The sequence below is a fragment of the Ceratotherium simum genome, chromosome 9, assembly GCF_057802395.1.
Source record: "Ceratotherium simum simum isolate JZ-2026a chromosome 9, ASM5780239v1, whole genome shotgun sequence".
NCBI lineage: Eukaryota > Metazoa > Chordata > Mammalia > Perissodactyla > Rhinocerotidae > Ceratotherium > Ceratotherium simum.
This window is the reverse complement of record NC_141908.1, coordinates 76906826-76921787: the sequence shown is the minus strand read 5'-3', so window position 1 is coordinate 76921787 and position 14962 is coordinate 76906826. Positions and strand designations below refer to the sequence as shown.

The 14962-nt window shown below is 43.3% G+C and overlaps 1 protein-coding gene across 1 annotated transcript in view; it reads right to left on the bottom strand.

The window, feature by feature from the left end:
* The window catches only part of LOC101409147 (aldehyde oxidase 4), a 57854-nt gene extending 43439 nt beyond the window's left edge, over window positions 1-14415 (bottom strand). The window contains exons 1-6 of the mRNA XM_004426779.3: window positions 14362-14415; window positions 12708-12765; window positions 8560-8656; window positions 5910-6018; window positions 3264-3390; window positions 21-82 (exon numbers count right to left, since the gene is read on the bottom strand). Of these exons, the coding sequence (XP_004426836.1) occupies window positions 21-82; window positions 3264-3390; window positions 5910-6018; window positions 8560-8656; window positions 12708-12765; window positions 14362-14415 (507 nt within the window). The remainder of the gene's footprint in view (window positions 1-20; window positions 83-3263; window positions 3391-5909; window positions 6019-8559; window positions 8657-12707; window positions 12766-14361) is intronic.
* Between the last annotated feature and the right edge of the window lie 547 nt (window positions 14416-14962).

The window sequence follows — 14962 nt, the reverse complement described above, 5'->3', positions numbered from 1 at the left end:
AATTTTTTAATTTAACTTACCATGGAGAAAGTTTTCCCACTTTCTACAATTGGTCGGTATCCAGTACAGCGGCACAAATTACCTGATTAAGAAGAGATCAATTTTTAAGGAAAGCTATAGAAATACACTTCATATTTGTGCTTCATGTTTTCAGTGGAATAGCTATATTAGCAATTAGATTCTTTTTTGTTTCCCAAACCAGCCAATTGGCTCTCCGGAACTGAGATGTTCTTCAAAAATAGATCTGTGATTACATTTTCTTCCTGAAATATCACGAAGATCTCCATAGCTTTTCCTAATCAACTCTTCCTGCCTATTTCCCACCCCTGCCCCAACTTGTGTAAACTGCCGCCCCCGTAACATCTTTGTTAAGCTTTTCTCATTTAGTCCCCTCTCCCTCAAATGTCCTCTTAGGGAAAGTGTGTCCATTTGTCAGGACCCCAGCCCCCTTCTCCATGGGGTCTGCTCTAACACCCCAGCCAGAGCTGTACCACTCACTGTCTGGATCCTTCTGCAGACCTATCATCGACCGTGCTGGGGTAGGGTCATTCATGTACATGCCTTATCTCCCTCATTGGATCTTAAGTTCCTGGACAAGGCAAGGATTGTTTAGATGTCCTTGAACCCTCCCAGTACAACACAGTAGGTGTTCTATAAGTACCTGGTATTGATTTGATCAGTCAACATTTCCAAAGCACAGTGGAAAAGGTGAGAAAACCACAGTCTTTTGAAAAAGCATATCCAAATTTTGCAACCAGTATAAATAATATTTATGAAGTCTTAATAATACGGGAAAATTCTTATGTTATACTGTTAAAATTGTATATATAATATGAAATTGTATATATAATAGTCACACGTATTTAAAATAAGCAAACAAAAACTATGCATAGAAAAGACTGAAAGAAGATAGAAGTATCTGACTGCAGTTGTTTCCTGGCGACAGAAATATGAATGAGTTTTTTCCTTATGTTTTAATTTTATGTGCATTTTTTCAAGATAGAAATGCATTATTTTATTTATTTATTTATTTTGTGAGAAAGATCAGCCCTGAGCTAACATCCATGCCAACCCTCCTCTTTTTGCTGAGGAAGACTGGCCTGGGCTAACATCTGTGCCCAACTTCCTCCACTTTATATGGGGCGCCGCCACAGCACGGCTTGACAAGTGGTGCATCGGTGCGCGCCTAGGATCCGAACCTGGGCCGCCAGCAGCAGAGCGCGAGCATTCAACCGCTACGCCATGGGGCCGACCCCCAAAATGCATTAGTTTTATACTCAGAAATAAATTTAAAATTATGTTCAAATACAATTTGAAAATTTCAGAAGCAATGTATATATGTGGGTTGGGCAGGTTTAAACACCTGGAAGTAAAGTGTTGTGGAAACTTGATGCTAGTAAGTCATGTGGCAACTTGGGTACCAGGTACACTCCTTTTTTGGTTAAAACGAGCATAGTTTAGGAAGAAACCACATATACAAGAATGGATTCAGACTCCATAATCTATCTTTCCTTTTGCTGGGAAGAAAGAATATAGAAGTGTGAATTAAGAATTTCTATTTGGAGTAGAGGAAAGGAGCTGAAATGTCTGGAACATAAATACACGGCATGAAACAGAAGTATTTATGAGGCAAGGGACAACTTCTCTCTGATAAACTACTAGAAAACATTAAAAGCTGGAGGGGGCTAGTGTCAGAGTTTTTTGTTTTGTTTTTGTTCTTGGTCACATAATCAATGCTAAGTCTAGAAGTCCTACTAAAGGCCACCAAGAGAAAGCTAACAGCACCCATTACAGAAGTTCCTCTGATTCTAAGGAAAAAAAAGATGGAAATTCAAAAATTTTATTTCCTTAGTCTTGAAGGGAAAGACAAGATTAAATGAAGCAGTGACTTATACCAATTGACCATTGTAGAAGATATGTGCCATACCCAATTGCATTTGTTTAAATTTTGTTTTATATTATTGTTTTTCTTAAAATATGAACATGAAGGTTATCAGTGTGGCTAGTATTTATAATTCTAGAAAGAGCTCAAGTAAATGGATCATGAATCAAAATATACTCTCCAAGTTATCCACTTCTAGAATAAGGTTATCTACTTCAGCAATTTGGCCAAACTTTACAACACCATCTCCTGGTGGTTGTTATGTGAATTACAGGCATAGAATCTGGGAGGAAATAATCCATCTCTATAAGACTGTTTGTGCATATTCAAGCAAACAAACAAAACGTAAGGCAAATCACAGATCTCTGCTTTTCAAAGTTCTAAATACCTCATTAGTATGGATTATGTCATTGAACAAAGAATTATTATTCAAATCCATACAGATTTGGTTAAAATTATAATTGAAACCACAGGCCAAAGTTTTAGTAATACTGAACAAGAAACTAAAAAATTTTGACTGAAGAAGTTGTTGAGACATAAGGGAAAATATTAGAGAATGTTTATATACCACTTATCATAAAATTTAAGTTGAATTTTTACATTGTTTTATTCTGCCTCTTTTCATCATAAAATCAAATTTCTGTCTGTGTGTTTATTAAAAGAGACGAACAGCTTATAATATTCGAGATTTGCTTTCACAGCTTTCTTCTAAGAATTAATGATCAGTCACCTTGAAAATATGTATGTTCATTACAGAAAACTACATTTGTTAACATGCTTTTTTTTTGGTAGAAAATGTGCTTGTTCATTTAAATTTTATAGCTATTTTGTCATAGGAGATTGAACTGCTCACTAACTTATTTGTGATAATTAATTGCTGGCTATGACCTCCTTGATCTTGTAATGAACCCAACCACAACATAAAAATGTAAAGTGTCTGAAAGTCTATTCTCATGGTAAAATTAATTTTAGTAAGTAAAGTTGATAAATGATTCTAACAGATTGATTTAAAAATAAACAGCAAAATCTCATTTTTTCATACTACCTAAATTTCCACATTTGGAAAAGACTGTATGAAAAGTGTTGGAAACAGCCCATTTGAATGTCTTTGCAGAGTGACAAAGGGCTCCATTAAAGGAGAAAGGTTTGTAATGAAACCAATATTGCCCCAATTCTTGCCATTGCTGCTGCCAAAATGAAGGCAGCCCTTCCTGGAAAGGACTCGGGTCAAGGGAGGGACTGAAGAGGCCGACTTGTTGGCCAGGTGCCTGAAAGCCAAAAGCTGTGCCATAACTTGTCTCCACGGGCTATGACCTCCTTCTCTAGTTGCTTGGGCACTTTCCACCCTAGGCCCTACCTGCAGACGGCCAAGAAGGCTCACCTCCAAGAGCTTCGGTTATCTGGTCCGAAGTTGGCTCTGGATGGTTCCTCAGCAGTGTGTAGATGGACATCACCATCCCTGGGCTGCAGAAGCCACACTGTGTGCCGTGACACTTGGCAAGTCTTTCCTGGGAGGAAAGGGTACATTATGCTTTAAACCTCTTGTTTCCCTACCTCGGACACCAGAAAGGAGTGAAGCTTATATATTTAGCTTTCTAGAAATAACTGCAGGGTAAAAGATGTCACTCTGGAAGAAAAATATTTCTATTTCTTGAAATCACATGTTGTTGTTGTTATTGTTGTTTTTGCCTTCAAGAAAAGCCTAGTGGCAGGTAACTAAGTCCCTTTACTCTCCTGACTCCGGTTTCTTTATTTCTGACCTAGGAAATGTAGTTTAGGGATCAAGTAAAATGCTTTGGAGTCACGCTCATGTGAGTTTTGGTCCTTACTGTAACTCATTAATTGTGTGACCTTTGATGATTTACTTGACTTCTCTTTGTCTATAAAATTAGGATACTAATGGTATCTACTTTACAGGATGGTTGTGAGAATAAATGAATGAATATATGCAAATCATTTAGCAGTCTCTGGCAAGTCATTTTCATCCCCTTCTCCATCTGTGTTATAGAATTTTTGGTGGATTCAATGACAAAATCTATATAAATGCTTTGAAAATTGTAAAATGTTATTTAGTAGTGTTCTATTAAGCAAATGGCGGTAAATAGTAGTGCTATTCATCTATTTACTTTACACGCATTCAACTTTTATGCATTTAAATACAGCAACAAAACAATAAAAAAGAGAGCGAGAAATGACAATTTACTTCATCCACTCTATACAAAGATCCCATGTGTGAAGATATAGATGGGAGACACGACTCTGTGGGTCCCTCTGTGTGTGTCTGTCACATGAGTCTCTCACAGGGTGTTCAACTGGCTGGCTTGAGTGTGAGTCACATGGTTTTAAATAAACGTTTTTCAAACAGCATGAAAGCTGTTTGATGAAACAAGATGAAAGGCAAAGACTTCAACTGTGGCTCAACTGAAAGGACACTCATTGCTCGAATGCTGAGGGAAATATGGCTGTGTTGGATTTATTGATGGATGGCAAGTTGTTTCAGATGTGGCATATAAACCTCACTGTAAATGTGCTGGTAAATGTCTAACAACTGGATCTCTAGGAAAAAAAGCCCTGATTTGTAACTTCTACCAATTTTAGTAGTATAAATACTTCCATCCTGGTTGATATCAAGCTTCCAACGTGATGTCACTGAATGTTATACAATGTAAATGCAATGGACATAAATAGCCTCGAGAGCATAGATAACAGTAAAATGTAGTAAAATAATTAGGAGGTGATGAGTATTGATATTTACTAACTTTGTTTTTAATATTATTTATTTAATTTTAAGTTTGTATAGTTTATAATCTTTAATAATGTCTGTATTTAAAGACTGGCTAGGGGCCGGCCTGGTGGCACAAGCAGTTAGGTGCGTGCACTCCGCTGCGGCGGCCTGGGGTTTGCCGGTTCGGATCCCAGGCACACACCAACGCGCCTGGCTTGTCAAGCCATGCTGTGGCGGCGTCACGTGTAAAGTGGAGGAAGATGGGTATGGATGTTAGCCCAGGGCCAGTCTTCCTCAGCAAAAAAGAGGAGGATTGGCAGATGTGAGCTCAGGGCTGATCTTCCTCACAAAATAAATAAATAAATAAATAAAGACTGGCTAGCAAAATTCCTGAAAATTTAACAATTGGCTCTTGCAAGTCAGTGTGAGCCTGCTCCAGGGCTCTGCTGAACAAATCTAGCCTCTGTACTATCAAAATTTGAGAGACAGAAATCGGACAAGCTGCAGCGTTAGGCGCTTCCATAACTGTTAAGGTGATGAGCCAAATGTGGGGTAAGATCTTATTAAGATCAAAAAGTCATTAAGTTTTTGGTTGAAAGGCGTGCATATCGCCAAGTATCATCACTGGTAACACACTGTCAGAGGAAGCCCTTGGCCTCCGTGTTCCAAACACAGTCTTCCAAGAGAAGGAATTTCAAGGGAAAATAACGCTATTCATAATTTTCTTTCTACACACTGCTTTTAAAACTTAACTTCTGCAGAAGTTCCTATTCTAGTATATAAAAATAACATTACCATTTCCTTAAAAAGTTCTCTAAACTTCAGTAAACGCTTTGTCACTTTAGTTGTGTTTTATTGTAGCATGGTGTAGAGTTACTCATGAGACATTTGGGGAGCATTTGTACACACAATTCGCCTCTCTATCAGAGTTCAGTAATTTTGAAATGTGATGGGCAACTAGTACCTTCTATAAACTTCTGGTTTCCTATCTCATTTTCTTCTCTTGTCAGACTGAAGAACTGTCCTTGTTTTGGTTTAGGACAAGGATGGGGCTAAGAAATTAAGATATATTAAAATCGGTGAATATATATTGAAGTTCTTGGGGTTAAGATGTGTTAAAATCAATGAAGGAATTTCGGCTTATATACCAATCTCTGAAAAGATCCATAGCTATGAAGCGCTGAGTCTTACAGAATAAGAATTTAAAAGCATAAAGCATTTCAAAGTTGGCGACCTAACTGGAGTACATTGGACCGTGTGGGATGCCTATACCGCCATCAGGTCCCATCATTGCCTTCTTACCTGCACAGGGTGAATCCTGGTTTTGATGCTTCCTACACCTTCCACTGTGGTGACAGCAGCCCCGTACAGAGAGCAGATGGGCACCAGGCATGCAGTAACTGGATAATGGCTGTGGTGGAATTATGTAAAGAGAACACGTTGGAATCATAGAGAGTGGGTAACAGAATTCAGGGAGTTATTTCAGCCCAGGAGAGTCACAAGACTGTATTTCCCTGAGAATACAGAGAACATTAGATATAAAACCATAAATTTCTGGATGTGTCCAAAGAAGGACTTACATATGGCTGGTGTAGAATGGTAGAGATAAATGGAAAAAAAGAAGGATGAAGAGTTTTGTGTAGGACCTCCAAGAGACTCTCATCCTCCATTTTTTTTTTTTATTCTAGGGAAAGGAAGCCTTTTACTCACATAAGATGATATCTGACTTATGTAAACCACCATGGGGTAATTAGCCCAGTGAGTCTCAACCATTCGAAGCTTTTAAAAATACAAATACTCTGGTTGCACACTAGCCCAATTAAATCAGAATCTCTGGGGTGGAATCAATTCATCACTTTTTAAATCTCCTCAGCTGATTCCAATGTCTGGCCAAGTTTGGAAGCCACTGGTTTATGCCCTTGTCTTGACTCTCTCTCCCACACTGGAGTCTGTATTAATGACATGGCAGATGTGGTTAGCACCAGATTCTCATCTCATTGGTTGGGAACGGCGTCCAGACTTAATTAGTCCAGTTGAGCCTCTTTACTCCCATTGAAGCTAAGTCCTAGTCTCTTTTCAGGCATGGGAAATTGTCCCTCTCCCAGGGAATGTCCCACCCTGGCTGAGAGTATGAGTGCTGCTCTTCTGAGGACAAGAAAGAGAGCTGCTCTCGCTTCCACCAGCCCTTTGAATCATCAAAGGTGTTTGGAAGCCACCCAGCTGACTAGCTAGGGACCCTGGAAGAGTGTTGAGTGTACAGATCAAGGGTGGACCCCAGGTTCATTATGCAACAAATTTTTGGTTTTCGTGTCCTCCCATTCCCCCTGTTAAGAACTTCCTCTTAGTCTTATGTCCCTCTCTTTTTTTCTCAACAACTCTTCCAGTCCGCATTGCCCTCCTCAGTCTTACCCTTTGCCTCATCCAGGAGATTGAGGCACAAGCTCCCTACACTCCCCAGCCCGCCACTACTCACCTGGAGCTGCAGGCAGTCTCCCCTCCATTCCAGGCACAGTGGGTGAGGAATCCTTCCTCCTCCTTCTCCCCTGGGCTCTGGATCCCATCTATTCTTTTCTCTCCAGGGACTGATTCCATCATCAATTGTCCTCCTAACCTCTTCCCTTCTAGGGTCTCATTTCCCTAAATTCCTTTGAATTTAGAATAAATTCAAGTGTTTGCTGTGCTAAAAAAACAAACAAACAAACAAACACCAAACCAATGTCTCTCTCCAGAAATTGGCCCATCTTTCTTTCCCTTCTTAGTCAAGTTTCCTCAAGAGCTGTCCTCAGCTTCCTGGCCTTCCCGTCGCTCCTGTCCCTCGCCCTCTGGCCCCCTCTCTCTGCTGACATTGCTCTGGGAGCAATCTCATGGCGCCAGCCACTCCCTGGTGTTTCATACTATGGACCACGCCTTCCTTCTTGGAACTTTCCCCTCTTGATGTTCCTCCTTCAACTCTGGCTGATCCTTGGTCTCCTTTGTGGGGGCGTCTTTCATTGCCCATTTCTCTGTCTGTTGTTCTGCAGTGTCCTGCACTTACAAGCTCTTCTGTAGTTTCTGCTACCTTCCAGACGGCCAGGGCTGAAAACCTGCCTGTGCCACTAACTGGCCCACATGACCTTGACCAAGTTATTTGCCTCAATTTGCTCTCATCTCAGTGTTAGCAATAGTAATGCCTACCTCACAGCTGTTTGGGGGATGAAATACAATAATGTACATAAGCTACTCTGCACAGCGCCTGCCACACAACAAGCATTCAACAAATGTTAGCTATTTTTGTTTTCATTGTTATTATTATTTATGTTGATAACTTTCAACACATTATAGCTCTGGATGAGACCTCTTCTCTGAGTAACGACCTGTCTATCTAGATGCCTGTGTCCACGTTCCCTAATTTGTGAAGGGTACCACTCGGTAACCTAAGACAAAAACTGGGGGATTTTTGTCCCCAGATTTTGTCCCCTAGACAACCCCTTCACCATCACATTCAACCAGTGAGCAAATTTACATTTTAGGTCAAGGTGATGCTGGCTCAATCATGTTGCATGATTTGGGGTCTCATTCAGCCCTTCAGGCAGACACCTCCTAGTGCAGGTTGAAGACCTAAATCTTCTGCCAGGATGATATGTCACTTCTTTGCGTTTAAGCCATCCTTGCCTGACAGCCTTCCCCGCCCCCCCATGAAATCTCCTGATCAAAATTAAAGGAAGTATATGTACAGCAATAGAGAGCATGGCCCTGAGAGACTGGCACACAGCACAGATACATTCTGATGGGAAGAAAGTCCGTGGGAAACATCTGGAATTTAGGAATCTGCAGGGAGAGCAGGCCTGGAGGCAGTGTGAGTGAGACAGACCCCTAGAGAGAGGAGAGGAGGAATGTGTATGACAGGAAAAGAGAGAGGCTCTGCGTCCTTCCTGGATGTGCCCAGAGCAAGGCGGGCCAGCACAAAGGATACTGGATCTTCTTGGTCTTGGGGTCGTATCTCGACACCATGACGGTGCAGGCGCCGCAGCCTCCTCCCCCGCAGCCATACTTCGTGCCTGGGAGGCGGACTGGAAGGAAGGGAGTCAAAGAAAAGAGGGGTGCATGCCACTTTGCTTTTCACACTTTCCTCCCTTGGATACTGATATCGAGTAACAGATTTTCTTGAGTCTGTAAAAGGTTTCTTGCTTAGAGAGATTGTTCTTCTTTTTGTGTATAAAAGACCTCATTGATGAAAGGTGAGAAGAAGTCTTTACAGACCCACACTGCCTTATCTGAAACCCTTGGGCCAGAGGCATTTCTGAGTGCAAAATTTTCCATATTTTAGAAAGAAAATGAGACAGTGCTCCCCAGTGGGGCCAGGGCAGCACCTTGAAATCCAACCCTTCACTATTCCTGCAGTGAACCATGTGGGTACTCACGCTGAGTGGGACACAGGAAGACTGCAAGGAGCCTCAGGCAGGTTAGACCAGGGTTTGCATCCAAATAGAGCATGAAATGTTCTTGTGTAATGTTCTCTCTATGGAGGTGGTGGGAGGTGATGCAGGTGCAAAATTTAGAAAACCCCCCTGGGAGGCTGACGTTTCCCTGGTTCAGCAATGCAATACTTTTCCCTGCTCATGGGATCAGAGAATCTGAACGTAACAACCACGGCTTCTGCACAGCAGTAACGTGAACAACCACGGTGCGCCTTCTCTCTCTAAGACATTTGCGTATATTCACAGAAGGAAAACAAATAATATACGGAAATACCCTGTTTTAGGTTCTAGAAGAATCTGGAATTTGCTTGGGACCTTTTCTGGGTGAAGTTTAAAAAGGATTTCATGGGTGGAGGTCATAATTGGCTTGGGTGGAAATTAAGACTAATTTCATCTTGGAAATTGCTGCCCATGGAGAGGTAACACCACTTCCAGACCCCCCTGGAGTGAAGAGCTGAGAGATTCTCTGCAGAGCTCCAGAGGGCTGCACATCCCCCTCCTCTGTTCTGTTGTCCAAAGGCTGAGTCAGCTATGCCTGCTCAGGTGAGTCAAGCTTTCCACCTTCAGGCAGGGGGCTGAACGGCATGTGGGTAATGCCTTAGAGCTCCACTGAGCAACTCTGCCTTTGGCGTCCTGATATTTCCAAGTAAAGGAGTCCAGGAGCTGTCTGGCTCAAAGATGGGGGCCGCTGTTCACTTTGTCCGACCTGAAAACAGCGCTGTGAAGCACATTTTAACACTGCCTGGAGTGGAAAGTGAGAAAGGGATTCAACCAGCTGTTTTGTCCTCTGGTCACCAAACAGCTAGTTTGATGCTTCCTTTTCCACTCCCACAAGAAGCGCATGACTCAACAGTTTCTTCCATATTCTGTTGACTCATCCTAAAGCTTATCATTCGGTTGTCAGATAAAATGTACGACGGCCAGTTAAATCTGAATTTCAGATAAGCAATGAATTATATTTTAGTATAAATATGTCCCATGTATCCAAATTCAAATTTAACTAGGTGTACTATATTTTTATATGCTAAAGCTATCAACCCTATGTGGGTCAAATACAAACAAGAATAATACATCGGAAGGTTATTTTTTGGTTCTTCAAGCAGAAGAGCTTCCTCAGGGCCCCCAAGACACACAGCCCTATAGCACATCCAGGAGAAGTCACCCTGACACTGAGTGCTGGCTGCCAAAGTGTGCAGTTGACCTCGGAATTTCCACTGGGATCTGGTCAGGCATCAGTGAGTTATCGTGTCCCCCCATGCCACACAGAGAATGTGACATCGGAGTCAAACTTGATCCTTTGCCTTAAGGATCTCACTCTTCCTTCGTCTCTTGCCGCATCCTCCTACTCCCACCCACAACTCTTTACATCCATCAGAATAAACTTCTTTCGGTCTCAGTGCTTTCAAAAGCACTACATTCTCTTGCCTCTGACCCCTCTGTCCTGCTGACTGGAACATCCTCTCCCCCAAGCCTTCCATTTGCCCAGCAAACTCCTACTCAACCCTTGTCTCTTCCTTCCCTCCCCAAGCCTGGCATGAGTGTCCTGCCTGCACCCCCACAGCACAGCACTCATCATACTGGGGTTTGCCTCTTGGCTAGCAGTCTCTGCCTGGCGGCAGAGGCTATGTCTTCTAGCTCACATCTGAACCCCTGGTGCTTGGTAAAATTCGTTAGCTGAATGAAGAATTGTTTTGAGAACTACAAGAAGTGTTAGGGCTTCAGAGATGGGTATGTGGAGGCTGTGGGAAAACAAGGACAAATGTTTGGGAGCCTCTGAGACATCCCATTCCCCCAGTTTTATCTTAGATCTCATGGAGATTAAGATTAAAATGGCACACCCTCCTTGACCCCAGTAGCTGTGGGCCATTCACTCTTTGTGGTGCATTATGTGTTTCTGCAGATCGGATTGTTGAAACCCAGGCCAAGAGGGGCTGTGTGCAGAGAGAAGTGACAGGGCCTGCGCCCAAGCAGGTCTGGGTGGGGCAGCGGGTGGTTGGCTGACTCACTGGGAGGCTGTGACTTTGGCAAGGAAGGAGGGAAACGGTGGAAGGGAGATGAGGATGCCTCCAAACAACTTTTGTTCTTTGTGTGACTGTGTCCCGTTCTAGGAATGACACCTAAGCCAGGCCCAAGCCAGCAGCACACTGGGGTTTTGCAAGAAGCCTGAAGTTTTTATAATATTGGAGACCCACCTTAAGGAAAAAATACAAAATTATGAATATACATTTAGGTACAGGGCTTTGGAAGGGCCCATGGGAGTCCTGTGAAGAGTGAAGTTGGTGGTGCTGCTGTGTGCGTGGGCTGCTCACTCTGGCAAAAATCTGTAGTTACCTACGTATATTAATGAGTCACCCACTTGAAGAACGAGCTAAAAGTAAAGCCCCTGACTCCATCCTAGGATCACTGTGGACTCTGTTATTAGAGGTTGGGGCCCGGAAGTCTCAGGTGAGTCTCGTTTACTCAGAACAACTTATTTATGATATTAGGCACCAGAAAGGAATGGACGGGGCAGACGCTGGGGCGATGGGGACCTGGGGGACTGGGTGATCCTGCCTAGAGCTGCTTCTGGCCATGCTACCTGGGAGGCCATGAATTTTCAGCTTGCTCCTGATGTAGAGGAATTTCTTCATTTTAGGGTGTCCAGAGAAAGCCTGGTGAAGGGTACAGTGGACTTAGAAGTGATATACAAGGGAACTGATGGTGTGCTGACCCACTGCAGGACCCTGACGCTAGGTGAATGGGAGATGGCGGGCCCAGTGAGGGAGGATTTGGCCTGTTTTTTGTTGTTGTTGTTGTTTGTTTTTATAGCGATACGCCCAGTTCCTAAAACAGTGAGTAGCATAGGGACATTAGGGGACAACACTGGCTGGAGTTGTAAAATGATGGCTAGGAGACCAGACTGCATGGGTTAAATAGTGCAAGACCGAGTCCGGAGGGAGAGTGAGGCTCAGGTACACATAACTCCTTAGATAAGGGTGGCAAGGAAGGAACGAGAAGAAATGAAGTCGTGTGTTTAGGTGTACACGCTGGGAGGCGAAAAGACGGAAGTGGGGAAGGAATTGAAGATCCTGGAGAGAGAGGGTCTTGTGTACCACTGAGTCCCCAGGCTAACCCAGTGAATTCTTTCTGAATATTTACTGAAGGTTTTGGAGGAGCCAGGGCGGAAAATATCCAGATTGGGGTTGGAGAGTGGGAGTGCGCTAGCTATACTTAGGAATTTTGAAATATGTTTATAAAACCTTGTTTTCTCCAACAAGGATTATGAAAAGATGTAGGTGACAAGTCACTGAACTGCCCTTGTGTCATGCACCCTGAGCAATTGGCTGGACGCTGTTACCTTCATGCTCTTGAACGTAAAACCCTCACCAGGTGACCATAGGGCTCAAGTCATAAGGTTATTTCCAAAGTCAGCACCCTCGTGGTTCACCGGGTGGTTCTTTTGGTTTTGCTCAGGCGAAAAATACAACAAGTAAAGCAGGAATCTATCACTTTTAGATGTATTCTCTGAACTTTAACTAGACTCCACAAATCCAACACAAGAGTGTTTACCCGGAGTGAATGCAGAGTGACCGTCTTCACAAGCCTCAGTGTGCTCACTTCTCACCACGCAAACCAGACCGACTACAGTGAGATGTAAGGATACGGATCTTCCTCAGGTAGAACAGTAGGTTTACTTCAGGATCCGCATTCTTCTCGATGACCTACATTGTGAAATGAGAGAAGGGATCTTAGGAAGGTAATACCAACGTGTTACGACAATTCCATCCACTGTTTTGGGGCATGTTTTTGATAGGTGGTGGCTTCACAGGGGAAAAAAGAAAAAAACCTTTTCTAACAGTCGGAACCAGAATTTTGAAGAAATTATGAAGCATTATTTCAATGTCTCTAAATTTTCTGATATATATGACAATTATATAGTCGGGTTGTTTTTCCTTAGAGTTACCTGGAAAGGACCCAGATGGGGAAATAGATACATAGATTCCAAAATTCCCTCAAGATAACTCGTGGCCATAGAAAGTCCTAAGAAAGGTTAGCCGGAGAAGATTTCCTAAGGGAGTATGTTATAAGGGAGCCACTCCTGTCCCCCCGACCCCCCAGTGAAGTGGAGGCGCCAACATGTGAAGGAAGAGCAGACGGGAGTCTGAATCTCCACTCTGCCTCTCATGGCACACTCCAGGCTGCTGCCAACACACCAGAGCCGACACATGAGATGGGAGCTCTCTGCCCTCCCCGGCCCAGGCAGCTCCTCTGTTGGGCACATTCAGGCAAGATTAGAAAGGAGAATTGCAGAGAAACTTACCCGGAAGGGTAGCAACACTGAACGCGGAAAAAGAGGAGACATCATCCCACTGAAAGTGTTTTTTATTTTTATCACCCTGGAAAAATCGACAAACTACATTGTTTTTCATAACTGCCTCCTATTTCCCAGTCTCCTTCCAAGTACCCGGAAGATTCACTCAGCGGAAGTGAGCTCAGCCCCGTCCACTCAGAATCTTAGGGAGCAGAGGGGCTACGCGTGGCGGCATCGCAGAGGCAAAGCATTGCAGCTAGATTTGCGCTGACACCCTAATTGTGTTGCTGTGGAAATTGTTTCCAAAGGTGGGAACGAGATGGGGGTAGGGAGTGATGGCACGCAAGCCAGGACTACTACACCTTCCTCCTGTCTCCCCTATGTCGGGGGGACACTATTCTGGGCAATAAAGACATCGATATACCCGACACAACATTCCAGGTAAATAGTAAACCTCCCTACCCAATTTAGCTGCCCGACCAGGGCCACATTTGATTGAAAGCCATCTCCTTCAATCATGATTGCCTCAGGCCCCAAATGGCAGGCAGAGGTGCTTCAGCCTCTAGGTTGATTGGTCAGCCTGAGGGTATTTATTAAGGCAAAACAAAATCATTCTTGGCTATTATCATCCTCGATGTCATCTAGGCCGTCTGTTAAAATAGCATTGCTGAATTCCAGTAGAGCAAACGTCCAAATAAAGAGGGGAACGGCATAGTTTTTCATACATGTGTCAGAATTCACCCCCACTGTAATATGACAAATAACAATGAGACTTCCTTATTGATTCCAAAAGAAAAGAGTAAGCCAAGGCCCTCATGAGTTAACAATTTTGCACGAAACCTTGAACTTAAGGGCTGATGTTCAACTTCATCCCACTATATATGACTTGAAAAAGACAGACTAGAGAGGTTAAAGAAATAAGAAATGGCATCGAGGTGAAAAAAAATTTAGCTTGGCTTTAATCCCTAGTATGTGAAAATTCTTATTAATCATATCATGAACTTACCTTTCTTCCATTCACAAAAAAAATCAGCTCATCGGAATTGGGAAGAGAAGGCATCGTGCCAGGAAAAAATGCTTCCCACCAGGAGAGGGTTTTTTTCCCCTAGAGAGCAGATATGTTAGAACAAAAACCTGGGTGCCTATCAGCCTTGGGGAGGCCAAAGCTGCCGCAGCGGCTGACTCGGGTGATTTATAGCCGCACTACCAGCCAAGGAGCACCAACCACGGCTCTCCTCCCGCCCACCCAGCCTGCCAGCACTTCCAGAGGTCTTGGCAGTGCCCTGTCTCCTCCTTGCCCGTGAGTGAGTCAAGTTAGCCTCTTAGCCGTCCCCTTTGGAGTCCAAGACTGGTTTTCCCAGGGGAATGTGTTTAAAGCCAGGGACTAACAACTAAAAAGTGAGTTTTAAACAGGGCTATTACTATTTTTAAACTCATCAAGCTATCAGTCAACGCAAAGCTATTAAAACTTGTGAGACTGTTTCTCAGGTTTTTCTTGTGTTAAAGGGTGAAGGGAGATTCCATCATGCATGTAACTAAGGACCTCATAAAAATGTGCCTTTAACACTTGATTATGACAACCTGCAAGTATATTCTCTTTGCTTCAG